Source organism: Colobus angolensis, unplaced genomic scaffold (genome assembly GCF_000951035.1).
Source record: "Colobus angolensis palliatus isolate OR3802 unplaced genomic scaffold, Cang.pa_1.0 Scaffold202, whole genome shotgun sequence".
Lineage (NCBI taxonomy): Eukaryota > Metazoa > Chordata > Mammalia > Primates > Cercopithecidae > Colobus > Colobus angolensis.
In genome coordinates, this window is record NW_012115178.1 from 4,893,162 (window position 1) to 4,918,071 (window position 24,910).

Genomic DNA, 24,910 nt, shown 5'->3' on the forward strand with positions numbered 1-24,910 from the left:
CAGAAAAGAATGTCAGCTTCAGTAAAATGCATCTACTTTGCACCAAAAAAAAAAAAAAACTGTTTATTTGAAATAAATTGTATCTTGTTTGAAGAGCTAAATTCACTTTCAAATTCTTGGAAATGTTTCTATTGTCTGAGGTTTCAGGAAGAAACTCTTCTCAGGAGGAAGGAGGATTTTTTGTCTTCATATCTCAGTGTCTTCTCTCTTTTTTTTTTCCAAAAGGAAAACAAAGATTTTATAATGCTTATCTTTTTGATCAAAAACTTGGAACATCTTTCTCAAGAGTACAGAGTTCTTTTTTTTTTTTTTTAAAGCTTCTGCTTTTATACCTAGAGGTGTATTACAGATTGTCATAACTGATAAATCAATGACAAATGTAGCCACTTCATTTTGCTGGAGAAATAGACAATTGTGGTAGCGGCTGACCATTTATTTAATTATGTGGTAAGTACCACATGATGAGAGGGCAAAGTTAATTGATGATTTGGGCTATCTCAGCCAGGGTACAGTTTACATGGCAATTACGCTGGGATCATCTAACTGTAATTGGCAAGTAATTTTGTAAGTGAAGGAACATGACAGCTCATTTACATGGTGTTCACTGAGTAAAATTTGGGGACATTTATCAACTACTTCCAAGTGAAGAGTGATTGTACCAGTGTCTCCCAAAATGCCACAAGCTGTTTAAAAGCTATGTGGGGAGATTTGTGGTACAAATCTCCATGCATTCATTTCCCTGAACATTTGTTAGTTATGTGCTGTGTGCCAGGCACTGTCCTAGACACTGAGGATACAAAAATGAGTAAAATAAAGAGTTCTACTCTCAAGGAACTCTTGTATGCAAAACAGACACATCAATAATTTTAACACAATGTAGTAAGTGAAGATTTGAACTCTGCACAAGTACCATGGGTGCCAAGGGTGGGGAAACCAGTTGGATCGAAGATGGTCAGGGAGAGGTTGCTAGAGAAGGTGACACCTGAGATGAATCTTAAAGGATGCGCAGGGCTTTTCAAAGGGAAGAGCTTGCCAGGCAGAAGTGCCAGCCAGAGTAGAATCGGAGTAGCAAGACAGCTGATGTGAGCTGGAAACTTTAAGCAATCCAGGCACATTTCAAGGCAGATATGTGGCCTGTGAAGTTGAGTTGGCTGAGATCTCAGAGAGCCCTGTAGGTCATGCTCAGGGCCTGGATCTTATTCTCCACCCTGGCAAGCCATTGGAGAGTCTTAATGTCAGAGTTGTTTTGTAGGAAGGTCATTTTGCATAATGAAACCACTTACATTATTGCAATATGCCAGGCTCCATTCTGCATGTATCAAGGCATTTCATCCTCACAACAACCCCATGAAGTGGGCATTAACATTTCCCCTCATCTATAGATGAAGTAACTGAGTACACAGAGGTTGGCCAAAGCTACACAGTGGGCGATGGAGGAGCCAAGGTTTGAACCCAGGCTGTCCAGCTCCAGAGCCCTTGCTTGTCAATAGCCCCGTTCTACACCATGTCATAACTCCCTTGACACAGCTGACTGCAATTCCTTGTTTACATAGTGTCCCCCACCTCCACCCCAGCACACGTACGTGCACACACACACACATGACTGTGAGCTCTGTGAGAGCAGGGACTATGTGTGTCTTGTTTATAGCTATATCCTTCAAGCTTAAGACACTACCTGCACCTTCATAGGCTACAACAAATAAGAAGTAAGTCTAGTTTTGAGGAGGGCTGTGATTTCAGTTAACCTGGCAAGGGATGATGATGAAAGCCTTAATCTAAGGCAGTTTTAGTCAATATGGAGAGATGAAGAAGCGGAAATAAATAGTCAGGGCTTGCTGATTGATTGGATGTGTGGATTTTGTTGGAATATTCTCACAGTGCTTCTGATTTCCAAACCATACACTGGAGGGATGACTTGGCAAAAGAATGTGAAGCAGTGGGAAGCTTACACTGTTCTTCACAGAGTTCTTAAATTCCTGAGAAGAAATGTTGCGGACTCGGGATGAGACCTTAGAAGAGACTTCCCTTGAGGTGGTTAAAAATAGAAGGGACACATCTGCCTGGGATGGTTGAGAGACAGAGCTGCCCTTGGGTAGATGAGTGGTTAGATAGCCTTTGGGATTCTTTCCCTTTTGAACATTCTCCGATTTAAAATAAATCAAAAGTCTCCCAAGCTGCCTATGCTTAACTGCCTGGCTTAGAGAAGGTAAAACCAAAGTGTTCAAGGGCTGGGAAATATTGAGGCCAAATGCCTGGATGATAAATAAGGAAACAGAAGCCCTGATGGGTTAAATGACTCATCCAAGGCCACACACTTGAGGCAACAGGAATAGCCAATCATTGGATTCTCAGTCTGGGCTTACTCTTCCCCATGTCTCATACAGCAGCATTTATGTTTTAGGGGGTCCTCTGTGCGCAGGCCTTTGCCAGGTAGAAGCATACAGCAAATGGAAACCTGGTATCTGCCCTTGAGGAATTCAGAGTACCTCAACAATAAAGAACCCTTATCACCTGAAAATGTCACAAAGTACCCATCTATTACATAGAATATTTGGAAAATAGAGAAAATGAATTTTAAAATTCATAATGATTTTTTTAGTCTCACTCATTGTCTGGCACTGCTTTAATGCTTTATATTTATTATCTCCAATTCTCAGTGTTTCAATGCTTCACATTCATTATCTCTAAGTCTCACAGCCACCTAGAAGTTAGATAGTATTATTTCCATTTTATATTTCAGAAAACTAAAGCACCCAGAGCTTGTTCCCTGAGATCAGACCATGGTAACTCCAAGTTCAACCCTGTACAAACTATGTTAACATTTTGTTGTGATTTTTGCAGTCTTTTTCTAAGTACTAAGACTATTTACTTATACATATGTAGTTTTATCATAGATACAATTTGGAATCTTCGTTTTTTGTGGCATGTTCTATGTATTGTCCATGTGATTGTTTAGTCTTCATTTTGATGGCTATCTAATGTCTTCTCAAGTTTTCAGGAGGTTCTTAAATGCTTACTCATAGAAATCTTCCAATTCTTGGTATATGTGGCATTTTAAAGATATATTTTGAGGACAGGTACATCTGCCCATCCTCTGTGGATGGCATTGTGGAGAGGAGAAGAGAAACTACACGGAGGATCATGGCTTTCTTCTCCCCAAGGAGCCCCTCTGAGAATGGAGAGTGGTTCTGGGCACAGCTCAGAGTGGAGCCTGGGCAGAGATGGCCTGAGGCAGATAGCAGGTGACTTTTCAAGCCTTGGCTTTTCTGACTGAACACACATTCTTCCTCCTGCCCTTGTAAAAAGGCAAGTTTTCTTTTTCTTAGGGTAGTAAAAATCTTTTGTGTGAAGAAAAAGTGTCGTCAAGTGTCTTATTCATCAGCATATATACCATCTCTTTAAAATGACAGTGGGAGTAAAAGTTCATCAGTTCAATATGTCTTTCACATTTGGAGACTCCTGACTAATAACCTCTGGTATTTATCATCAGAACAGCCAAAGAACTAAATTCTGGCACATGCTTCTCTCACGCACTGAGAGAAACTTAAAAAGACAGAAGATTTTCTCCATTTTTTTCTTCTATTCACTTAGAAGGAAAAGCATACCTTTTTTAATTAAAAAAAATATGAGCATGCAGAAACATCTGGCCTGTATTACCACAGCAGCTTCCTAAATGGCTTCCTTGTCTCCAGTCTGCCCTTTTAAAATCAACACTATATGCAATAGCTGGAAAGATTTCTAGATCACAGATTTGCACCAGCCACTCTCCCATGTCACTGTCATATTCTTCCATCACTCTTTTGTGGTTCTTGGGGTCAAGTCCTGTGTAGCCATAGCTGCTGTCTCTCTTGCTTGCATCCTGCCCTAGCCACACTGAGCTGCTTGTGGCTCCCTGCTTCATGCTATAATGTAGGAGTATCTTCAGGCCCATGTACAAATCAGTTCTTTCTCCACAAGCTCCCTGCTAGGCTCTGCTGAATCCTGGATCCCAGCATGGGCTCCCACAACCCCTATCCAGCACTTATACAGACTATAAACATCTGTCTTGTTTGTATTTTATTTTATTTTAAAGGCAGAGTCTTGCTCTATTGCCCAGGCTGGAGTGCAGTGGTATGATCATAGCTCACTCCTGGGCTCAAGCAGTCTTCCCACCTCAGCTTCCCGAGTAGCTAGGACTATATGTGCATGCCACCACACCCAGCTAATTTAGCCTTGTTTTTACTTGGTCAGCATAATTCTTAAATAAATTTTTTTTAAAAAAACCTTGAATCCCATTGGGCAAGGCATATCACTGTTTAGTTTGCTTAAGGCCCCACCACTCTGTGTTATACACTAAACCCTAATTACATATTTATTCTCTGCTGGGTCTTGTAAAGCTACTTGTTTTCTTATCTCCTTTGCACAATAGAATATAAGCTATTTGAGGATAAGGACTGTATATTGTTAACTTTTGTATCTATAGGCTTGACAAATACTACTCAATAAATATTTATTATATGAATTTATGCCTTGTGAAGAAACAAAACTTAGGCCAGAAAATAATCTAACTCTTTTTGTCCTTTCTACTTATTCATGAACATCACAAGACTAATGGAACTCAGTGGACCTGGCAAAAACTAACAATATTTCCATCAGGTGATCGAAAGTCTGTATTCATGATTTGATACTGCTAAGATTGAACCACTCTGGACATTTAAGCCTTTGAATGTGCTTATGATCTTTCCCACTTTTTCTTGTACCAGGATATCTGTTTCCGTCACAGCATATATTTCCTTGGTTTTATGTCCACGTGACTATCAAACTGGGCTATTCAGAAATATGAGTGGAAAGGATTAGATATTTTATCTTCTTTGCAAATCTGATCATGACCAAAGTACAATCAGTGGGAATACTCAAAGTTTGTTCCTGCCAATAAGTGGTACATCCAGATATATGCAAGCTGGTGATGCTAGAGGTTATAGTAATAGAAATGCCCATTGGTGAATCTTTGATAATCCTGTGCTTGTTTCAGTCATTGTGTTTTTCCATTTCCTTAGTTATTCTCTTCTAGTCATTCGTCTACGCATTGCTTTAAAGATGCTGAAAAGATCTGGTGTCATCCAGGAACAAGATTACTCATATTTATGAAATTTCATATAATCAGTGCCATAGGACTATGGTAACTGCCTATGGCAATGTTCTTGCCATAAATTCATTCTTCAGAGAATGCTCTGCATTTTCAGGGAGGGTTATGGATATTGCAGAGGGACTGTTCACCATAGGACATTGCTGAAGAATGGAAATGTGTTCAAGTATCAAGTTTAAGGAAAGAACAGCAACAAAAAAATAAAACCCTTTCATCTAAGCTTCCTTTCCCTTGGGAAAAGGTGGGGGCAAAATCGAGAGAGCTTATTATAGAGTCCTTTAGCAGCCAGAAATTTCATTGACAATTTTGTTAATGTGCCTGCTCGTCTGCCTTCTCAGAGGCTCATTGTGAATTCCTTAGTTGATATTATTAATGGTTAATGGGTGCACCTGAAAATCAAGCAATATTGTACCATTTGGGTAATAGTTATGTTAAATGGTTCTTTTCTACAGCATCAAGCTTATCAGATTATCTTTTTCCTAATAATGAATACCTCATCTTTTCCAATTTCCTAATCAAATGCTTCCATGTCATCTTGAAGCAGAGCCAGTTCCAGCTGCATCTATTCTATACTCTTGGCTTCAATTATATCAAATTATTCAACCTACTTACAGTTCCTTAGATTCCCATTTGCTCTGAGACATAGACCTCATGCACCTCTTTGGAAGCTCGTGATTACCAACTATTCAAAACAGGTCTATTGTAAGTAAACAGTGAATCAAAGAGAGCCCTAGGCTAAATTTACTGTTATGAGAAAATGTCTACAATAAGTTTATTCCTAAATTTTGGTGCTCTTGGGTGATCTTAGGTGTTCTCTTTACCCTGTCCCTGCTCCCTAAAACACACATGTATCTCATTCTGCATGGCATTGCTTCAGAGTTGAGGATGTCCGTGGCAGTGGCAAAAAGTGAGTGCAGTCATGTTTTGACTATAAATAACAAGCATTTAATTTTTCATAGGTAATATATAGTTTGGATTGATCAGAAGCATGAGGTTTCCCATACATTGCCATGTTTTCTTTTATTCAACCAGGTACCTGTAGCTAAAAGAGGACAGTACAAGAAATGGTGAATAGCCTTGGGGAAACCTGATATTGTCATTTTCTGTTATATTGGCTGCTGAAACTTTATTGTATCTTATGCCTCTAGTCAGATGAAATGATTCATCGTTCTGGACTCATCTTTTAATAATGACTTACAATTATAATAACTTATAATTCTTATCTTTATACTTCATGGCTTGATCTGCATATCTCTATCTCCTTCATTTCTAGGTTCTTTTGATCATTGTTTCAGTATTCTGAATTTTAAAAAGATCCATTTTCTCTGCTAAGAAAAGGAGAGTTCAGACTCACCACTGACCACCCAGGAATTCTAAGGCTACACTTCATTCTCCTAGTAACGTGTTCAGTTGCCCTTTGGGGCCGGAGGCCATGCTTTATACTCCTAAATCTCTATTGCCCAGCACAGTGTATAGAATGGCTACAGTACATGGTTTCTAAGTGAATGAATGAACCTGAATACCTAATTTCACAATTTATGATTGATTTACTTCTTTAATCCAAAATTATATTCTACCTGGAACTGTATCATTTCAAACTTCTATCAGATATTCCTAATACCAAGCACAGTGCAGTGCAGACCTTCTCAATAAATGTTTAGTGAGAGCAAAACATACATATTTTGGAGACTTATCATGGAGAAGCCAAAATTTGGCCACACAGCATTTCAAAATCCATGCTGGCTCCAATTTGTCAAGGAATGAATTTTCACCCCCCAAATTAACCATTGATTCAATAGATTGGTTAGTGTGATTACTCTCCAGTGGACCTCCTATGGTTGGAATGCCTTATGAGATTCCAGAGATGGAAAAATCTTTGGAAAGTCATCTATGTTTCTTGAAATATTTAAATGGAAACCTTCCCCTTCAGAGTGTTACTGTTCAATGGATATCCACAATTCATGCAAACATCTATCAAGCAACTTGTATGTGACATGAATTGGGGATAAATGTAAAACTGGCAATTTTTCAAATTACTTATAATTTCATAGCCAAGGATAGAAATAAAGCAGCATATAGTAAGATAAATTTTACAGTAGAAGCAGATATGAGGAGCAGAGAGGGGGAGTAATTAATTCCACATAAAGCATTAGGGAAGACACCCTGAAAGAAATGACTCTGAGTTAGATTTCAACTATGACAGCAGTTTTTGTCTTTTGGATAACTATCATGAGTGAAAAATGCCTGATTGTGCTTGATGTATTCGTTTATAAGACAGTGTCATATTTTAGGGAATAAACTTTTAAAAAGCAAAGATCTGAAAGACATTTAACTCCTCAGTGCAGCACTGGAATCTGCCACTGTATTCTTTGTTGTGTGATATCTGAGAAACAGAGCTGAATCAAACCCTGCTATATTAATGGGTTTATATATGTACACATAAGGCTAATATATTTTATGCTGCCAATTTTTTATGGTTTCATAAATAGTGCTATCACTAACATTTCTAAAAAATGAAGAAAAGAGCTCATATGTGCTAGTAGAAATTCAGTATATTTTATAGAACACTGCTACTCTTGATATAGCCTACGGGATGTGACTTTTCATAAAAACCTAATGAATTTCTAGGTTTGTCAGCTGTTTCCAAACAGATGCACTCAGCTAATCTAATGGAAACATTTTGAGCCCAGATCCCAAATATCAATAGCTTTTAGTATTGCAAATTAGTTTGTCTATTGGGTAAATTGGGCTGTGTGGTTCTTGATAAAAAGTAGCAAGTAATTTTATATGGATGTTTTATGTGTAACTGCCTTGCCAGGGTTTGATGCTCATATTTTTCCTTGCAGAGTTTTAAGTTGAATGTAGACAGTCATTGTGCTCTCAAGGAAGCTGTGGAGGAGGAAGGACACCAACTTCTTGAGCTTATTGCATCTCACAAAGCAGGTAAATCCTCCTGAAATATTGCAAGTCTTTATGTCTCCAGACTATTAAGAATGAAGAAGCATTGCTGTAAATTACTGCATATATTCACTTCCTTATGTATTATTAATATTTACATTATCAGATTGACCTTCAGGATTTATAAATGTTTCATATACTGCATACAATGCTGTGATACTTATAAGATGAAATACTGCCTCCAAATGGTCTGTTCATTTTATTTTGGGCTTGCTGTTCGCCTGAGTTTCAGTTGAAATTACGTTCTTGAAAACTTCACATTGACATGCTTTTTGATGTAGGTGCCCTGGAAATAACATTAAGATAATGAATGAGAACTGTATATATAGTTATAATGCATATGCATTAGGGTACTTATAGATATCATTACAGATATAAGGCAAGCAGTCTAAATTATTTCCCTGCCACTTCACACACATGAACATCTTGCAGAGTTTTTGGCCTTCAACCAATTCTTACCCCAGTATTAATATATTTATAAGGAACAGATAATAAATGAAAAATAGTTTTGTCATTTGGTTATACTTATCCTGATACTAGAAGACCATAAGACAGAATGACTTACAGTTTGGCTCTAGGTTTGAGCTTAGCAAAACTAAATAGGAAAAAGATAGTATTAATTGGATTTGCTAATGTTAAAGACTGCTGTCTTAATTCTGGCCTATTTACTGTATTTCTCATTGAATTGACTTTACCTAGTTCCATAGATTTTTTTTTATCATTATGAAGTCTCTACACAGATACACACAGAGCATTTTATTTGGAATGTGAAACTGTAATGTTGCTAATTTTTATACATTGTGATTTTTGTTCCTCATGTATTTTTTTAAGTCAATATACTGAGTCTAAGTCAGTTTCCAAGCCAGTGATCTATGTGGTTATCACATTTTTGTACCCTTATACCTCCTGTCGAGAATTGCCTCTTTCTATTCTGAGTGACAAATGCTGATATGGCAGGTGATGGTAATAGTCACTTAAAAATATTTATATTGTTTAAAATAGCCATCTAATTTACTAAATAAAAATAATGAGTAAAGATTCATTCAGGCCCACAACTTCTGCTTTCCCCTCCTTTTGGAGAAGGACTGAAGGACATGCTGCGGATGATTGCAAGTCAATGGAAGGAGCTGCAGAGGCAAATCAAACGGCAGCACAGCTGGATTCTCAGGGCTCTGGATACCATCAAAGCCGAGATACTGGCTACTGATGTGTCTGTGGAGGATGAGGAAGGGACTGGAAGCCCCAAGGTAAGTGGCTTGAAGTTTTCCTTATTTCCTCTTATTTCTGTCTTCTTTTGAACTAGGCACCACTGAAGTTCTCTTTCCAACCCTAAGGCTTTTTGTTTCTACTGGGTAAACTTTATATATCTCTCTCTATATATAAACAAAATGAAATGGCTTAGTTTAAAACAATAAAGCCTTCAACTTCCAAGTTTTCCAGGAAGAGGTCTTTTTTTGAAAAGTGGCAGAGAAGGAGGGGGACAGTACTTTAGGGGTGAGAGAAAGGGAGACATAAAACATTTAGTAAACAAAACATAAAGCATCTTTAACATGAATAATCAGAATGGTTTTAAATTGTTTTGTTGCAACTATAAATCACTATAATCAGTGCAATCACTCAGCTCTGACATCCATTAGCCGCTTGGTTACAGCAAATTAACAAAGAAGAGAGAAAGTGATTCATTATCTCATTCCTGTTAATGACTATCAGATGCATTGCCTAATTAGGGGATGGTCATTGTAGTGGGAAGAAGGTCATATGCTTTGCTACAAATCTTTTTGCTCCGAGTGTAAGTTCTCCATAATGGTACATGCACCGAATACAACAAGTACTTTAAAAATGAGTATTGACGTGTTTTGGTTATTCATTTTAGATGTCCAAAATAACCCATAAAACATATGCAGTTGAACTTTAAATGAAGCACCTTTTAATACAGACTGGCACTGTTCTAAAGGTATCCTTGGATTCATAATGTGGAAAATAATGTTATTAATTTGATATTTTCATGTAATCACTCCTTTCTTTTGCATCTGTGAAAACCAGCCTCATAATAAATCCAGAATAAAACGTATTGTAACATGGGGGAAACAGATTTAAGAGTTCATGGTTTTTATTCCTGGCTTGGACAAAGTAAGTAAATCATCATCAAATCACATTTATTTAGCATCCATGTAGATTGGCATTGTGCTAAATGTATACAGAGCAAGTTAAACAAACACTTTACCCTCTTAGACTGACATTTTTAAATGCAGGCAGAGGAGAAACCTATCCAGCCCTGCAATGTTGAGACCCATGCAGCCAGTGAAAAGCTCAGACAATTTACGGCTTTTAAATCTCAAACAACGCCTTTAACTTATTTCTTGGAAACAGAGGATAGAATAATGAGCTCAGTTTCACTTAAAGAAGGCTCCATGAAGAAGGTCGCATTTCAGGAAATATTTAAAGGAAGGTGGAGAGGTGGCTTGGCACATGAACACGTATTTTAGGAAGTAATGTGATGAAAGGATCAAAGCTGGAACTAATATATGGAATGGAGAGTGTATTTAGCAGATTTCTCAGGGTGGACTTGGAGCTATTTTAAGGAGTAGGTTGTAGGGAGAAGTTCACTGGGCTAATGCTTTGGCTGTGTGTGGAAGTGGGGAGAGGAAAGATGATGAGAAATGACACAGTTAAAAACTTATTGTAGGAGGCTGAGGCAGGAGGATCACATGAGGTCAGGAGTTTGAGACCAGCCTGGGTAACATAGCAAGACTTTATCTCTGCAAAAAGAAAAAAATGAGCCAGGCGTGGTGGCATGCACCTACAGTCCTAGTTACTCAGGAGGCTGAGGCAGGAGGATTGCTTGAGCCCAGGAGTTCAAGGCTGCAGGGAACTAGGATCACACCATTGTGCTCCAACCTGGGCAACAGAGAGAGACCCTGTCTCTAAAAAACAAGTCAAAAATCTTCATTTTAGCTGGGTATGGTGACACGTGCCTATAATCTAAGCTACTCAGGAGACTGAGTTGGGAAAATCACTTTAAAAAAGCTTCATTGTATTTTGTTTATTTAACAAGAATACACTGAGTGCCTACTTTTTAAAAGCTATCCCGTATTGGCTACATTTTACATACCAGATGCTATTCTATAGCATTTCTGTATTATGTCATTTAATTATCATGACAAATTTTTAAAGTGGCTCTATTTTAATCCCCGATGGAGAAAAGGAGGTGCAAAGAGAGGTTAGGTAACTTCCTTAAGGTCACACAGCTACTGAGTAGCAGAGCTGGGAGCCCTTTGATCACAGAGCCCATGTTCATCACCACCCAGCGTACTGCCTTTCACTGGCACTGCTCAGGGCCAAGTGTGGGACGAGGCATTAGAGATGAACAATTGGCTTCAGTGCCTGTCTCATGAAGCTTGTGGTGAGGTGTGGGAAACAGACTTTAATAACCCATGCCTTTACAGATTGTGATGTGCTATGAAAGAAAAGAAAAGGGAGTCACAAGAGGTTGGGCCAGCAGAAGTGATTTAGATTAGGGCATCAGGGAGTGAACAGGCCAGTGTGGTTAGAAAGAGAGAAGTGTGCAAGGGAAGCTGGGTTCCCTGCTGTTGTACAAGGGGAGGCTTTTGGAATAAGAAGAGAAATGACATCATTGCATTGCACTGTAAAAACCTCTTACTGGCTATGGTATGGGATATGAGTGGGTGGGGTGGGGTGAGTGGGGGTAGGGTGGGAGCATGCCAAAGTGGACTACAGAGATAGCACAATGACCTAAATTAATGAAAGAGCTATGTTGGAAATGAGTACATTCACCAGCGCCAGTTTGAAATGGACGCTTTGAAATCAGCTTATTGTTTAAGGAGGCATTGAGATAGAATGAAGTTGATAACCCAGTGAGAAAGAGAAAGTGTTATCAAAGAGAAGCCTTGTCAGCATTTCTCAAAAAGAGGACCTACCTATCCAGGCTCTTCCTCAGACCATACCAGAACCTCATGGGTGGGGCCCTGCAATCTGCATTCCAATAAGCTGTTGGAGAACCTCTATAATAGGCACTAGGAAGACCCTTTTCCTGCAGAGACTACATGATCCTCACCCAAAATGAATAAGAGAATGTCTGTTGCATTGTTACTTATAGTAGCAAACAATTGGTGTCAACTGAAATGTTTAAAATAAGAATGGTTTGATTAAATTATGCTAAATTTCATTCTAATGAAATGTAATGGTTATATAACCATAAAAATCATGTTTTAGAAGAGAATTGGAAATATTGGAGGATACCTATGATATACAATTATATATTTTTGAATATCTTTGAGTTTTCCAAACCTCTCAATGAACAAGAATTATTATAAATAAAAAATAAGAATATATTTAAAAATATAAGAATTAAAAAGTGATAAGAGGTAAAATAGGTGACATTGAGCTGAGGGACTTGAGGTATGAATTTAAATATCAAGAAGAAAAAGAAATACATCTGGTTCTTAATGATTAAGGTGCCTTACTTCTTAAGAGAAAACCAAGCAAAAACCCTCCACTTACATTATTCCAAAGGCGAAAATACCTTGAATCACATCAGTTTACCAAGAATAACATTCATGTTTTCCTTTTTAATAGTATTTCTATTCCAGAGCATTTTCATGTCACATTATATGCACAGCATAGTGCATCTAAAAGCAGCTACAAGGAGAGGCTTTTGTAGGTATGTGCAGATGCAGAAGTTGAGGGAGGCTCTGAGATTTTGAGATCTTGACATGATTGAGTCAGCAAAACCCCAGGCCTCTACCTCCCAACTAGTTCTTTCTCCACAATCTTGGCTGAATTTTCTCTGGAAAAATGAACTCATCCATACTCAAGGATGAATTTGAAATCAATTTAACACAAAATATATTTCTTAATTTAAGTTTAAGAAACTATGAAAAAATCAGAATGTTCATGCTTTCTATTTATTTAATATTTATGAACTGCTTCTTTTACTCCCTTGGGCAAACACGTATAATAATAATAGAAAGGCTCAGATTCTGAAGCCAGACTGCTTGAGTTCAGTGATTGGCACTTACTAGCTGTGTGTTCCTGGGAAAATTATTTAACTTCCCTGTGCCTCCGTTTTCTCATTGATAAAATAGAGGTAAGATAATATCCACCTCAAAGGGTTGTGATACGGATTTAAAAGAGCTGACGCACCTGAAGTGCTTAGAACAGTGCCCGGCACGCAGTAAATCCTAAGTAGGAGTAAATACACAAGACTTCATTTTCTTATTTTATTTTATTTAGAGTTTTGGGTACATGTGCAGGATGTGCAAGTTTGTTACATAGGTAAACATGTGCCATAGTGATTTGCTGCACAGATCAACCCATCACCTAGGCGTAAGCCCAGCTTGCATTAGCTTTTTTTCCTGATGCTCTCCCTCCATCTGTCCCCTCGCTGACAGGCCCCAGTGTGTGCTGTTTCCCTCCCTGGATCTATGTGTTCACATTGTTCAGCTCCCACTTATAAGTAAGAACATGTGGTGTTTGGTTTTCTGTTCCTGTGTTAGCTTGCTGAGGATAGTGGACAAGCCTTCATTTTCTAGAGACGAATAAATAATTATAATAAATAATAAGTTATAAATAATAAACAGATATTATCATGGATCTGATAAATACTCTGATACAGATAGGAACAAAGTGCTATAAATACACTGAGAAGGAAATAACTAAACCTACCTTGGGCTATTAAAGAACAATTTACAGGGAGGCATTCATGTTTTAAATGAAAGGTAGACAGGATTTTTGCCAAGGTGAAAATAATGGGCAGCAAGAATAGCACATACCAAGATAGAGAGGTGTGAAAACTGTGGTGTGGCTGGAACCTGGGCCCTTGTTGCAGATGATGAGTAGGCCAGCCTGCCACAGTGTACACCAAGACACAACAATGTGACAAAAAACGATCCTTAATGATCAGTGATTTGACAATAATTCCTCCTATGTCTCTATTAATATAATCCAAGCCAGAGTGAGGTCTCTATACAGAATAAACCTAAACATACTGTTTAAGCCAAAATTTTTATTGTTATATTGCAATAAATACAGCAAGCTTAAATAGGTTACCCTGAAGTTCTCCATGACTAAAAGCTGGATTTGGCTTCTTAGCCATTATGTCAGCCCTCTTTCCATGACGTGACCTTGCACAGGTCATGTACAGATTGTGCCATGAAATGCGTCTCCAAGCACAGCAGTTATGATCATCTATTTCATCTTAGACCTAAAGAGGAACTAAAATTAAAACATGATAAAAAATAACTCCAGAATTCATCTTAGGTTTACTTCAGAAGCTACTGGGAGCTTGAGAAGCATAATAGAAAATCTAAGGAATATGTCTAGGGGGTATTTTTCTTTTTTTACCTTGTTTGAGAGACTGCAGAAAAGGACTTGGTTTTAGAAATCTTGTAAAGAGGGAGGATAGGAGGAAATTCAAAGACTCTGGGAAACTTCTCCCCTAGGACTTGGCAGCATACCTTATTTGTTGTATTTCATTTTTTAAAAAAGTGTTTTCTCAGGTCTGTGAGATCTTTTATACATGGAAATAGAGAATAGAATTCACCAGTTCTAGAAATAGAGCTTCAGCAGTCACATCTAAGAATTGAAAATATGCTTATAATTATATATTTTTACTTTAAGATAGATTGGTGAAAGTTTATCACCTTGATTAGGCTTTCAGTATGTTCAATTTTTTAATGGTCTACAACTGAAGGGATTTCAAAACATAGTGAATAATACCTAACAAAAGCTACATTTTTTTGACCTTTCAAGGCAAAAAACAAAAATTCTGAAAGCAAGAAAGCATCTTTAAATTTTATACATTGCCTCCTTTAAACTGTTCTTATCTTCTCTTTCTTTATTTTTCACTTATAAAGCATGCATTATTACAGGTATCTTAGAATGGAGACCAGGATTTCCCTATATGACTTATCCAACTTTGCATACTGAACGCATGCAACAACAGTTCCTTCACCCCTTTTAAAGAAACAGATAAGTTTCCAGAACAAAGAATATTTGAAGATTTTATTGTAAATTCAGAAAACTTACAGCTACTACAAGGGTGACCTAGCCTGAGTCCCAACCAACATCTTCATTTCTTTAGTGAAAGGAGACAGAGAGTTAGCTGCTTTGAACTCTAGGATTGTGCTCATTTTATCTGCCTTCTTTGAGGCTCTTAGATTGAAGTCATCTTCCTTTGGAAATGGATGTCAGACTATGAAGGTCATCAATGTTATCTGTTTAACAATAACAGAAGAGTAAGCTTAAGGATATTCCTTATATATGTTTGCTCAGCCCTATGAATGAAAGTGTTAGATATTGGCTGATAATTTACATCTATGTGGCCTTTGACTTGGGTTTATTGCTTACAATATACCCATTTGACCTTTCTTTAGATGTCAAGAGAGGGCAAGTCCAGTGTTAGCATGTGTTTTTATTTGTTTGTTTACCAGATGCCCAAGTCTTAACCCAGTATCTATGCTGATGAATTATGGGTAACTTTCTTTAACTGAAGGGATATAAGGGAGTCGATCTGGGGAGCTTCTTGGCAAGATGTTTTCTCTGTATTTTACGGTATCTCTCGGGTAATAGTGCAACTGGCTAATATTTTCTTAGAATAGAACTTGATCCTAATTCCACAGCATTGGTGAGACAAAGTATTGGCTCTACATTCTTTTCTTTTCTGGCTCAGAAGCTCATGGAGTTAGCATGTTCCTTAATATAAGATCTTCAGAAACAGCACTAATGCAATCAATGGGAATTGCATTTATGTGTTGTCAGTCCCACATATACTGATGCACACATTTATAAGGAACTGCTTGAGACACTTTGCTGTCTTCCTCATGCAAACGAGAGCACAAGTATATGTTATCGAAAGAAACCAGAAATGATCTAGTAAGATTAAATTGTGCCTAAAGTAATAGAAAGGAAAACAACAGGCAAAGGCCTGGCCATTATTTATTGAGTGCCGACAGAGAACTCTGCACTCTGCCCAGTGCCAGGCCAGACATGAGAGAAGACATGCTTTTCTGCTTAGTGGTCTTATCATTTCGGTGTGAGCACATAGTGTAACATCTTGTCTAAGGTACTTTGGGCTATCTTAGATCTAGAATGATAAATTACCTAAGATTTAGATCATCTTAATTAGGATGTTGGCAGATTGAAATGGAATGGCATTCTTGATGCAAGCAAATGAGTATAAATACATTACCAATTCCACCTCTTCTGTGCAGAAATCTTTCTGAAAGCCAGTATCCGATCTGGTTCCTTTCCTACTGAATTATATAAACATAGTCCTGATTTGCAGTATCTAGGGAGAACTCTTTCTTCTACTGTGGATTTTTCAATAGCCCCTTTTCTTCATTATCAGAAGGGTAACTTTTCTTTAAAAGTATTTTTTGAAAGACAGAAACAAAAGTGAGTCCTTCTTTGAAGATCAGTGTGGTTACTAAGTTTGTGATAGAATCCAATAAAAAATAGTTTTTCTAATCTCCTTGAGGCACTTAAATTTGCATATTATAAGACGTATGGGTGGATCTAAGATGAGGAATTTTTTAATGGTCTGCCACTCTCTTGAGATGACTGAGAAAAATGGTTGGGAAAATAAAAATATATACTAGGTCAAAGGACAGCTAATGGTCATGGTCTGTGTAGTGTATAAGAGCATAGCATGCTGAGCGTGGTGGCTCATGCCTGTAATCCCAGCACTTTGGGAGGCTGAGGTGGGTGGATCATGAGGTCAGGAGTTCAAGACAAGCCTGGCCAATATGGTGAAACCCCCTCTCTACTAAAAATATAAAAAATTAGCCAGGCGTGGTAGCATATGCCTGTAGTCCCAGCTACTCAGGAGGCTGAGGCAGGAGAATTGCTTAAGCCTGGGAGGCGGAGGTTGCAGTGAGCCGAGATTGTGCCACTGCACTCCAGCCTGGGCAACAGAGTAAGACTGTCTCAAAAAAAAAAAAAAAAAAAAGCATATCTTATTTGGTTTTTCACACTATACTTCCATTGCTGATGGCCTTGAGAATGGAAACATTTGGCTCAGCAAGAATCTGGGAGTAAAATTCTTTGATGTCTTTAATCAACACAGGGAAAAGTCATTGACAGGAATAGTAGCTTACTTTTTTCTATTTAGTCCAAGAATACCTGATCTCTGAATCTGCAGTACCTAAAGTTGCAAAGATGCTTGGTATTGTTTACAAACTTACAGTCTGTGGAAAGCAGCCATTTTTATTGGCAGATCTCACATTTTGTAACTCAGTCTGATCAATTTTGGATATGATATAGAGTAAACACATTAGAAGTACTTTGTGCTATATGGTGGAGGTCAAACATTTAAAAAATCTATTAATATAAGTATTTAAGCACAAAAAAAGAAGGCAAGATAGAGAATTGCTTCTAAAAAACACTTTAAAACTAATAAGTAAATTCTTTGAAAGTGTGAAACAATTACCTCAGTGTGTGACTTACACTTTTTCCTGGAATGTGTTGTTTCTGGCAGGGGAGCAGGCTGAGCCTGGGAGAGCCCTGCCTGCTAAAGGGATTACTCCGCTCTGGCTTTTGTGTTTGTTGAGACGCCTAGGCCTTCTTATTAAATGGCAGTTTTCAAATGTACACACACCTGCACTCAGCACCCTAAATACTCCAAATGCTTGTTTAACTTTTCTCACACCCAGAGTATCTCTCCCATCTAGTGTAGTCAAATGGCATTGAGTTGTCCACGTTTTGCTTGTTCTTTCTCTTTGGAATTCAGTTGGAATATAGCCATTTATGAGGTTGTGATGCTACCAGAGACAGAGTGTTTTTTAAGGTACTGTACCGCTCTTTGCCACCAGTACTCAGAGAACATTCCCAGTCTTAGCTCCCACTGTGCCTAAATGAAGGTTTATGTTTCTCAGGAAACATTAACTAGATTGGAGGTCCTGCCAGGCAGAACTCAGGGACCATCTTTCTGCAGGTTCCAGGCCATTTTGCATTGGATTGGGGCAGCGGCTTTTCATTTTTATACTCATTTGGCCTGCAGAGGCCAATACTTGTTTAGCATTACCTCCTGCAGAGCTCAGCAAGGTCGTGGACCTCCCTGAGTGAGAATAGGGAGAAGGAAAAAAGGAAGCTTAAATCAAGAGACTAAGACAAAAGAAAAGAGAGACTAGAAAGAAGAGAGAAGGAACAGAGGAGAAAGATTAAAGAAGGAAGCGTGTGTCTAGTGAAATGTGGTAGAAGCTAAAAAACATTGCCTCAGCTGTCTTTAGAGGCATTTGTTCCATAGGCTGCCCAAGCCCGTTTCATGGACCTTAGTGTATTCATGAGGTCTCTCTCTCTGACACACACACACACATGCACACACATGTTCATTCCTTTCTCAGTCTCTGGAAATCAAAAGCAGAAAAACTTTGTTTAATTTTGACATCTTAGATATTATTGTGTAACCATTGTGTGTGTGAGTGTGTTTATACAACATATTCTGTTGATGGGGTTAGCACTCACAATGGGCTTACTATAGTTTAGGTTCATGTAAAGCCTTTTACCTGGGTTTGCTTCTTCATTCTTCCCAACAATGCCAGGAGTCCTAACTCCTATTATTATTTTCCCTTTACTGACAACAACAACAAACACTTAGGTTCCAAATGCATTAGATAATCATTGAGACAGTCTTCTTAGACACCTTCCATAACAAGGGAAAGGACAAACTTCTTAGCCCATCATTTGATTCTAGCTGCTTAGTTAAGATTTGTGTTGATGTTTTATTTCTTAATTCTTCCAGTTTACCCACCCTTTTCCAAATATATTTTTCCTTTTCTTTGTTCTTTGCTCTTGCTTATGGCTTTTCTCATTCTCTCCATCTATACTGCTTTTATTCATCCTTAGAATAGATTAATATTTAAAATGTAACTACAACATGATGTTGTAGCTCTGGATAGGATACTGTACCTCTCCTTGCTCACTGCCTAGCAGTGGAGAAAGATGTGCACAAATGTAGTTCTAAATTAAAGCAGACTGTGCAATAAATACAAGAGATACAGAAACTGGGGGAAGGAACATTATTTCAACCTGATGGGCTCTGGGAAGGCCTAAGAGAAGATGGATTTTGTGGAGGTCTGTAATATTCAGCTAAATTGGTAATAGAAGGATGTTGGAGGGACAGCATTCCTGACATAGGAAATAGCATGGTCAAAAGTATGGAAAAGGGAAAATATGAGGGACATCGAAAGTGAACAGTGAATAGTTTGGCTTTTTGAGCATACAGCATCCATGTGTTTATGAGCAAGAGATGAGGACTTAGTGAAAGATAGATCCTGAAAAAGTTTGACCTATATACTGGACAGCTTTGGATATCAGGCTGAAGAGTTGTGTTTTACTGGTGTGCCCTGTGTGTTTTTGGTGACTGAATTTGGTCATAGAAAACAGATGGCAAAGGTAGGATGAAAGAGGAAGGACTGAAAGTCAAGACAATGAATTAGGAAACTACTACAATAACTAAAGGCAGGCCGAGGCAAAGCAGTGGCTGTGATAATATAAGGAAAAAAGTAAGAGTGATAGTCTGGAAGAAGAAATAATGGGATTTGGTATCTAGGGGATGGAGCCTGAGGGAAGAGTTAACAATGACTTAAAGGAATTGAGCATGAGCAGTTAGGAGAATGGTATTACCATTAACTGAAGTTGGACACATTTCGATAACGAACAGCTTTGAAAGGGAAGATAATTAACTCTGTTTAGAACAGTGACCTTGATGCACAATTAATAAGAATATCTAGGTGTGTAACCTGAGCATAGATATTTTTGTAACCTCCCCAGGTGATTCTAAAGTACAGGAAAGTTTGCGAACAAAGATTTAGTAAGGAGGAGAAACCTGAAAATCAACGCTATGTTCTTGTGTAACAGTTGAAAATGCAAGCCTGAAGCTCGGAGTAGAGGTCAGTGTTAAGGATGTAGGTTTGGTAGTCCAAATAGAAATAATAGCTGTAACCTTGGAAGTTGATTTTAACAAGAGACTATTCTGTGAGAATAAAGTACATGTGCAATAGAACTTTAAGGAAAGCCTAGGGTAACTGAGAGCCAGGATACCACACTAAAACTGGGGGTTAAGTGAGAATCTACATCCTCACGAGTGAAACTTTCAGGCCCTACTGCCCAGAATGCTGGCAGCCGGGGAGTAGTATTATAGCAGGTCGAAGGAACTCTTCATGGAGCAAGAGTGAACTTAGCATGTTTATAGACTGAAGAATAGGACTAATGAAAAAGGGAAACTTGAAGGAGATGGTTTCAAGGACAAGAAAGATGAATAGTTATTGGTACAATGATTCAGATGAGGAGAGGAAGTGAATCAGTGGAGCTGTGATTTTCAGGAAAGGAGGATACATCTTCTGAGTTAGGACAGAAAGAGGGAAGGAAGCCAAAGAATTTAGAATGAAGACAAACTCAATGAGATTCATCGGTGGAGCAATTATTTGAATAGAGGGAGGCTAGAAGCTGAGGAGGGACTAGAGAACAGAGTAGGAGTCAAATCCTATCCTCTCAAAAGAGATTTCCTAAAATTTTCTAGTCCTGTTTGATCACTGTGCCCTCTAAACTTCTTATTTACTGTTTGTACCATACATTTGGTGATTAATCTCACACAGCCTTGTAAAACACCATTTTCAGTGTGGTTTTGAACTTCCATTTATATCTTTCATAATTAACTTTTCAGGTGATTACCACCCATCATGATCGCAAACTCCTTGGGGCAGCAACTATATCCTAAGCTTTGTTTTACTCACTTTACACATTATTTGAGCTTTAAAATGTGTTTTAGTTAATTTGATTATACTAATATCATGTTTAGTTATAATATCCTTTTTAAAGCCAAAGACAGAACCCCACTTTATCATCTCATCTTTCATAATACTTTCTTTATCTTAGCTGTGTAAATCATGGCACAATCCCATTTTAACATCTGTTCTTCCTTTCTACACTTCTCTCCCATTTTCTTTGCTGCTTTTTTTTTTTGTAAATAAAACAATCTTTAAATCAACTTTTAGAAGAGCCATTTCACCTATTTTTTCCCAAATAACTAGGCATTTATTCCTTAAAAATGTGATTTTATTGTAGTGTGAATTTATTATTATATTCATACTTCCTTTAGGCAGGTCTAGTTGGTTAATTATGTTAATAGATTGTTAGATTTTTTAAAACCTTCATTTAAACAGCCTTGCTGAAAGGATATACTCTGAGTTGCTTCTTTGAAAAACACTAAAACCATCTAATATGACTTGGTAGCTGACCAGCACACTGGTTGATGAAATTTGTAGTCCTTGCTCCAAAGCTCTCTAACAAGATTAGGTGAGATTGAACTTGAGAAGGTAAAGGTCTCTAAATTGACATAAATTCAAAGGGCAGAACTAGATCATACCACTATTTGAATAGCTATCAAAGTCTAATTTCTGACATATTATATTTGGTCCATTGCAATTTGTGTACATACACATCCTTCTAGTAAATGATGAATGAGGTTTAGCTAACATAATGTAGTTTATACACTTCTAGACATTTGTTGGAAATATATGATTGGGGAGCTCTCTTCTCTGTAAAATGACCTGGATCGCTTTTCTGGAACACAGTCTCTCTGTTTTGTACTAGACACAAACACAGACACTCAGGCATTTTTTCCAAACCAGCTTGGTTGAATTTATTTCCCTGCTGTCTTTCACTTGATACCTCTTGTGTATACTCAAGCTATCATTAGATAGATGGGGAGCAAATACGGAATTTCACTGGATAGTTTCATCTGGCTAAAACCATTCATTTTTAAGGGAATTAGACCATTTCTAATGGGAATTTTTGGTCCAGTTTTGAGACTAGAAAATGATTAGTTAAGCTTCATCAACATATTTGAACTTCCAGTGTTTGAACCTTCTGAAGTTTATTCATAACTTGAGGGGCTATGCATTGTGAATTATGAGGAATTTCAGAAAACTCCTCTGTCTTGGTTCTTTTCTTCTTTTCTGCTGCTCATCCCAAAGCCTTCATTTCTTTTCTAGCTGAAAGTAAGCTAATAATAGTATGATATAAACTTGTGATTCTGCTGCTAAGCAGGCTCAATAGCATCAGTGATAATGACTGTTGTAGGGTAATGCCAACCTGCTTACTGTGTTGGAATTTTCCTTATTGAGACTTTGGAGGTTCTCTTACCTGGCTTGTTGTACACCTAGCAGGCACCTTCACACTGACCACCTTTTTTGATCACACGTTGTTTCTCTTCTTAACGAACTCTTCTGAGAGCTGTATACACATGTTTAAAATGGCAGCTTTGTGGACCCCACTACCCATCTTTGTTAATGAAGTTCTTGGGACACAATGTTTTTTCCTCTCAAGTGAATTAGACTAAATATGACTGAACAGAAAACAAAATGTATATTTCAAAATTATCATCAAATAGTGCTGCTACTAATTTTTGTTGCATTTTAGAGTGAAATCATCTCATTTCCTAGTGAGAACTTTTTAACTATTACTATTAATCAGTAATTGAAAATTTCCCCTCATTTTTGGTTGAAGGCTAAGAATTATTAACTGTATAATACAGGACAAAGAGGACAGTAATATGAACAAAGATATCGCTGAATGAAACTAAATTTGATATTCCAAGTGTTTTTCTTCCTTGCTATTATTTTTGTATTTTTTCCAATTGTGTGGTGGTTTTCAGTTGAAGTCCTACTTCAGACCTTTGGCAAATAGCATCTTTTATCATTATCTACAGATACTTTTTGTCTCACTTATACACAAAAAGCTTAATGACTATGCTCCATTGGCTAATACACAAAAGGGAAATCAGGTAAAAGAGTTTGAAGATGAAATCTCTGGAAAGCCTGCATTTTAAGCAGACTTTCTCTCATAACAGTCTTGTGTCAATGAATGCCCTGGAATAGAAGCTCTTGTTTTGTGTAATTTTCCAAGGCAATCAATAGTTCTTTCTTCTCATAAGTGGTAAAATTTGATATTAGGAAGTATAGATATACTTCTCATAAAAGGGAGTGTGTTGGGGATGTTGCACTAATGATACAATCAGCAACAGCAGTATCAGATAATGTTTATTAAGCTTAATTTGGCAGGCATTGTGGACTACCTAGCCAATAGCCATTTTCCTCCTTTGTCCTAACAACACCACTTGTTTTGTCCACATACTACTTTCTTTTATGGTGTGTGGTTCAGGTGAAGTGGACCCTATTCCTAGCCCAGCCAGCGAATCACAGTTAGTCTATGAGGCAACCATAAGGGCTCCCTTTGCATAACTACTTGATGTACTTCTGGCCAGTGAGATATAAAGAGTCTATGGGGCCTTGGGAAAGGTTTTCTTTCTTTTGAAAAAGAGATAAACAAGGCTGGGCGCAGTGTCTCACGCCTGTAATCCCAGCACTTTGGGAGGCCAAGGCGGGCGGATCACGAGGTCAAGAGATCGAGACCATCCTGGCCAACATGGTGAAACTCCATCTCCACTAAAAATACAAAAATAGCTGGGCGTGGTGGTGCACGCCTGCAGTCCTAGCTACTTGGGAGGCTGAGGCAGGAGAATCACTTGAATCCAGGCAGTGGAGGTTGCAGTGAGCCAAGATCACGCCACTGCACTCCAGCCTGGTGACAGAGCAAGACTCCGTCTCAAAAAAAAGAAAAGATAAGAAGAAAATGTTCCCTTTCAAGCTCTGGATGCTTTCACAAGGGCAAGAAGCTGAGGTGCTATTGCCATTTTGTCACTATAAATGGAGCTAGGTCAAGGATAATGCTTAATATGCCAAGGATGGCAGAGGAGAAAGATGGGTTCTTTATATCATTGAACAGCTGAATGAATCAACTCTTGAGATGTTTGACCTTCAGCACTTTTTCTAAGTTCCTTCTTTTTTTTTTTTTTTTTTTTTAACCTTCCTCTAATTGGAGCTGAAATTTTCTGTTATTAGGGACAAAAACATTCTGCCTTAATGAAATATTGTAGTCTGTTGAGTATTATATAATTTGAATATTTCTCTACCTTTTGAATCTCACAATACTTCCTTTTACATGTTTCCCTCAATGCTAAACCATTACTTTTTGTTTGTTTGTTTGAGACAGAGTCTTGCTCTATCACCCAGGCTGGAGTGCGGTGGCGTGATCTCTGCTCACTGCAAGCTCTGCCTCCTGGCTTCACACCATTCTCCTGCCTCAGCCTCCCAAGTAGCTGGGACTACAGGCGCCCGCCACCATGCCCCGCTAATTTTTTGTATTTTTAGTAGAGCTGGGGTTTCACCAGGATGGTCTCAATCTCCTGACCTTGTGATCCACCCACCTCGGCCTCCCAAAGTGCTGGGATTATGGGCGTGAGCCACCCCGCCTGGCCTAAACCATTACTTTTTAACCTCTTCTCAACTTATTGCTACATGGTGACTTTGTTCACACTAACACTATTAAAATTATTCTCATCAGTGTTCCCTCATGACTTCTTGGTTACCAAATCAGCCCCTTAGCCTCAAATTCCTTTCTATAAATCATTGATTGGTGACTTTTAATTAAGAATTATTAGCCAATTATTAAAAAATCAAAAAATAACGGTTGCTAGCAAGATTGCAGATAAAAAGGAATACTTATACACTCTTGGTGGGAGTGTAAATTAGCTTGATCATTGTGGAAAGTAGTGTGGGGATTCCTCAAAGAGATAAAAATGGAACCACCATTCAACCCAGCAATCCCATTACTAAGTATATATCCAAAGGAATATAAATCATTCTGTCATAAAGACACATGCATGTTAATGTTCACTGCAGCACTATTCGCAATGGCAAAGACATGGAATCAACCTAAACCCCCATCAATGATAGACTGGATGAGGAA

The 24,910-nt window shown here is 38.0% G+C and overlaps 1 protein-coding gene across 1 annotated transcript in view; it reads left to right on the forward strand.

The window, feature by feature from the left end:
- AKAP6 (A kinase (PRKA) anchor protein 6) overlaps positions 1-24,910 on the forward strand; it is a 524,753-nt gene that overhangs the window by 269,473 nt on the left and 230,370 nt on the right. The window contains exons 7-8 of the mRNA XM_011941871.1: positions 7,972-8,068; positions 9,167-9,330. Coding sequence (XP_011797261.1) covers positions 7,972-8,068; positions 9,167-9,330 — 261 coding nt within the window. The remainder of the gene's footprint in view (positions 1-7,971; positions 8,069-9,166; positions 9,331-24,910) is intronic.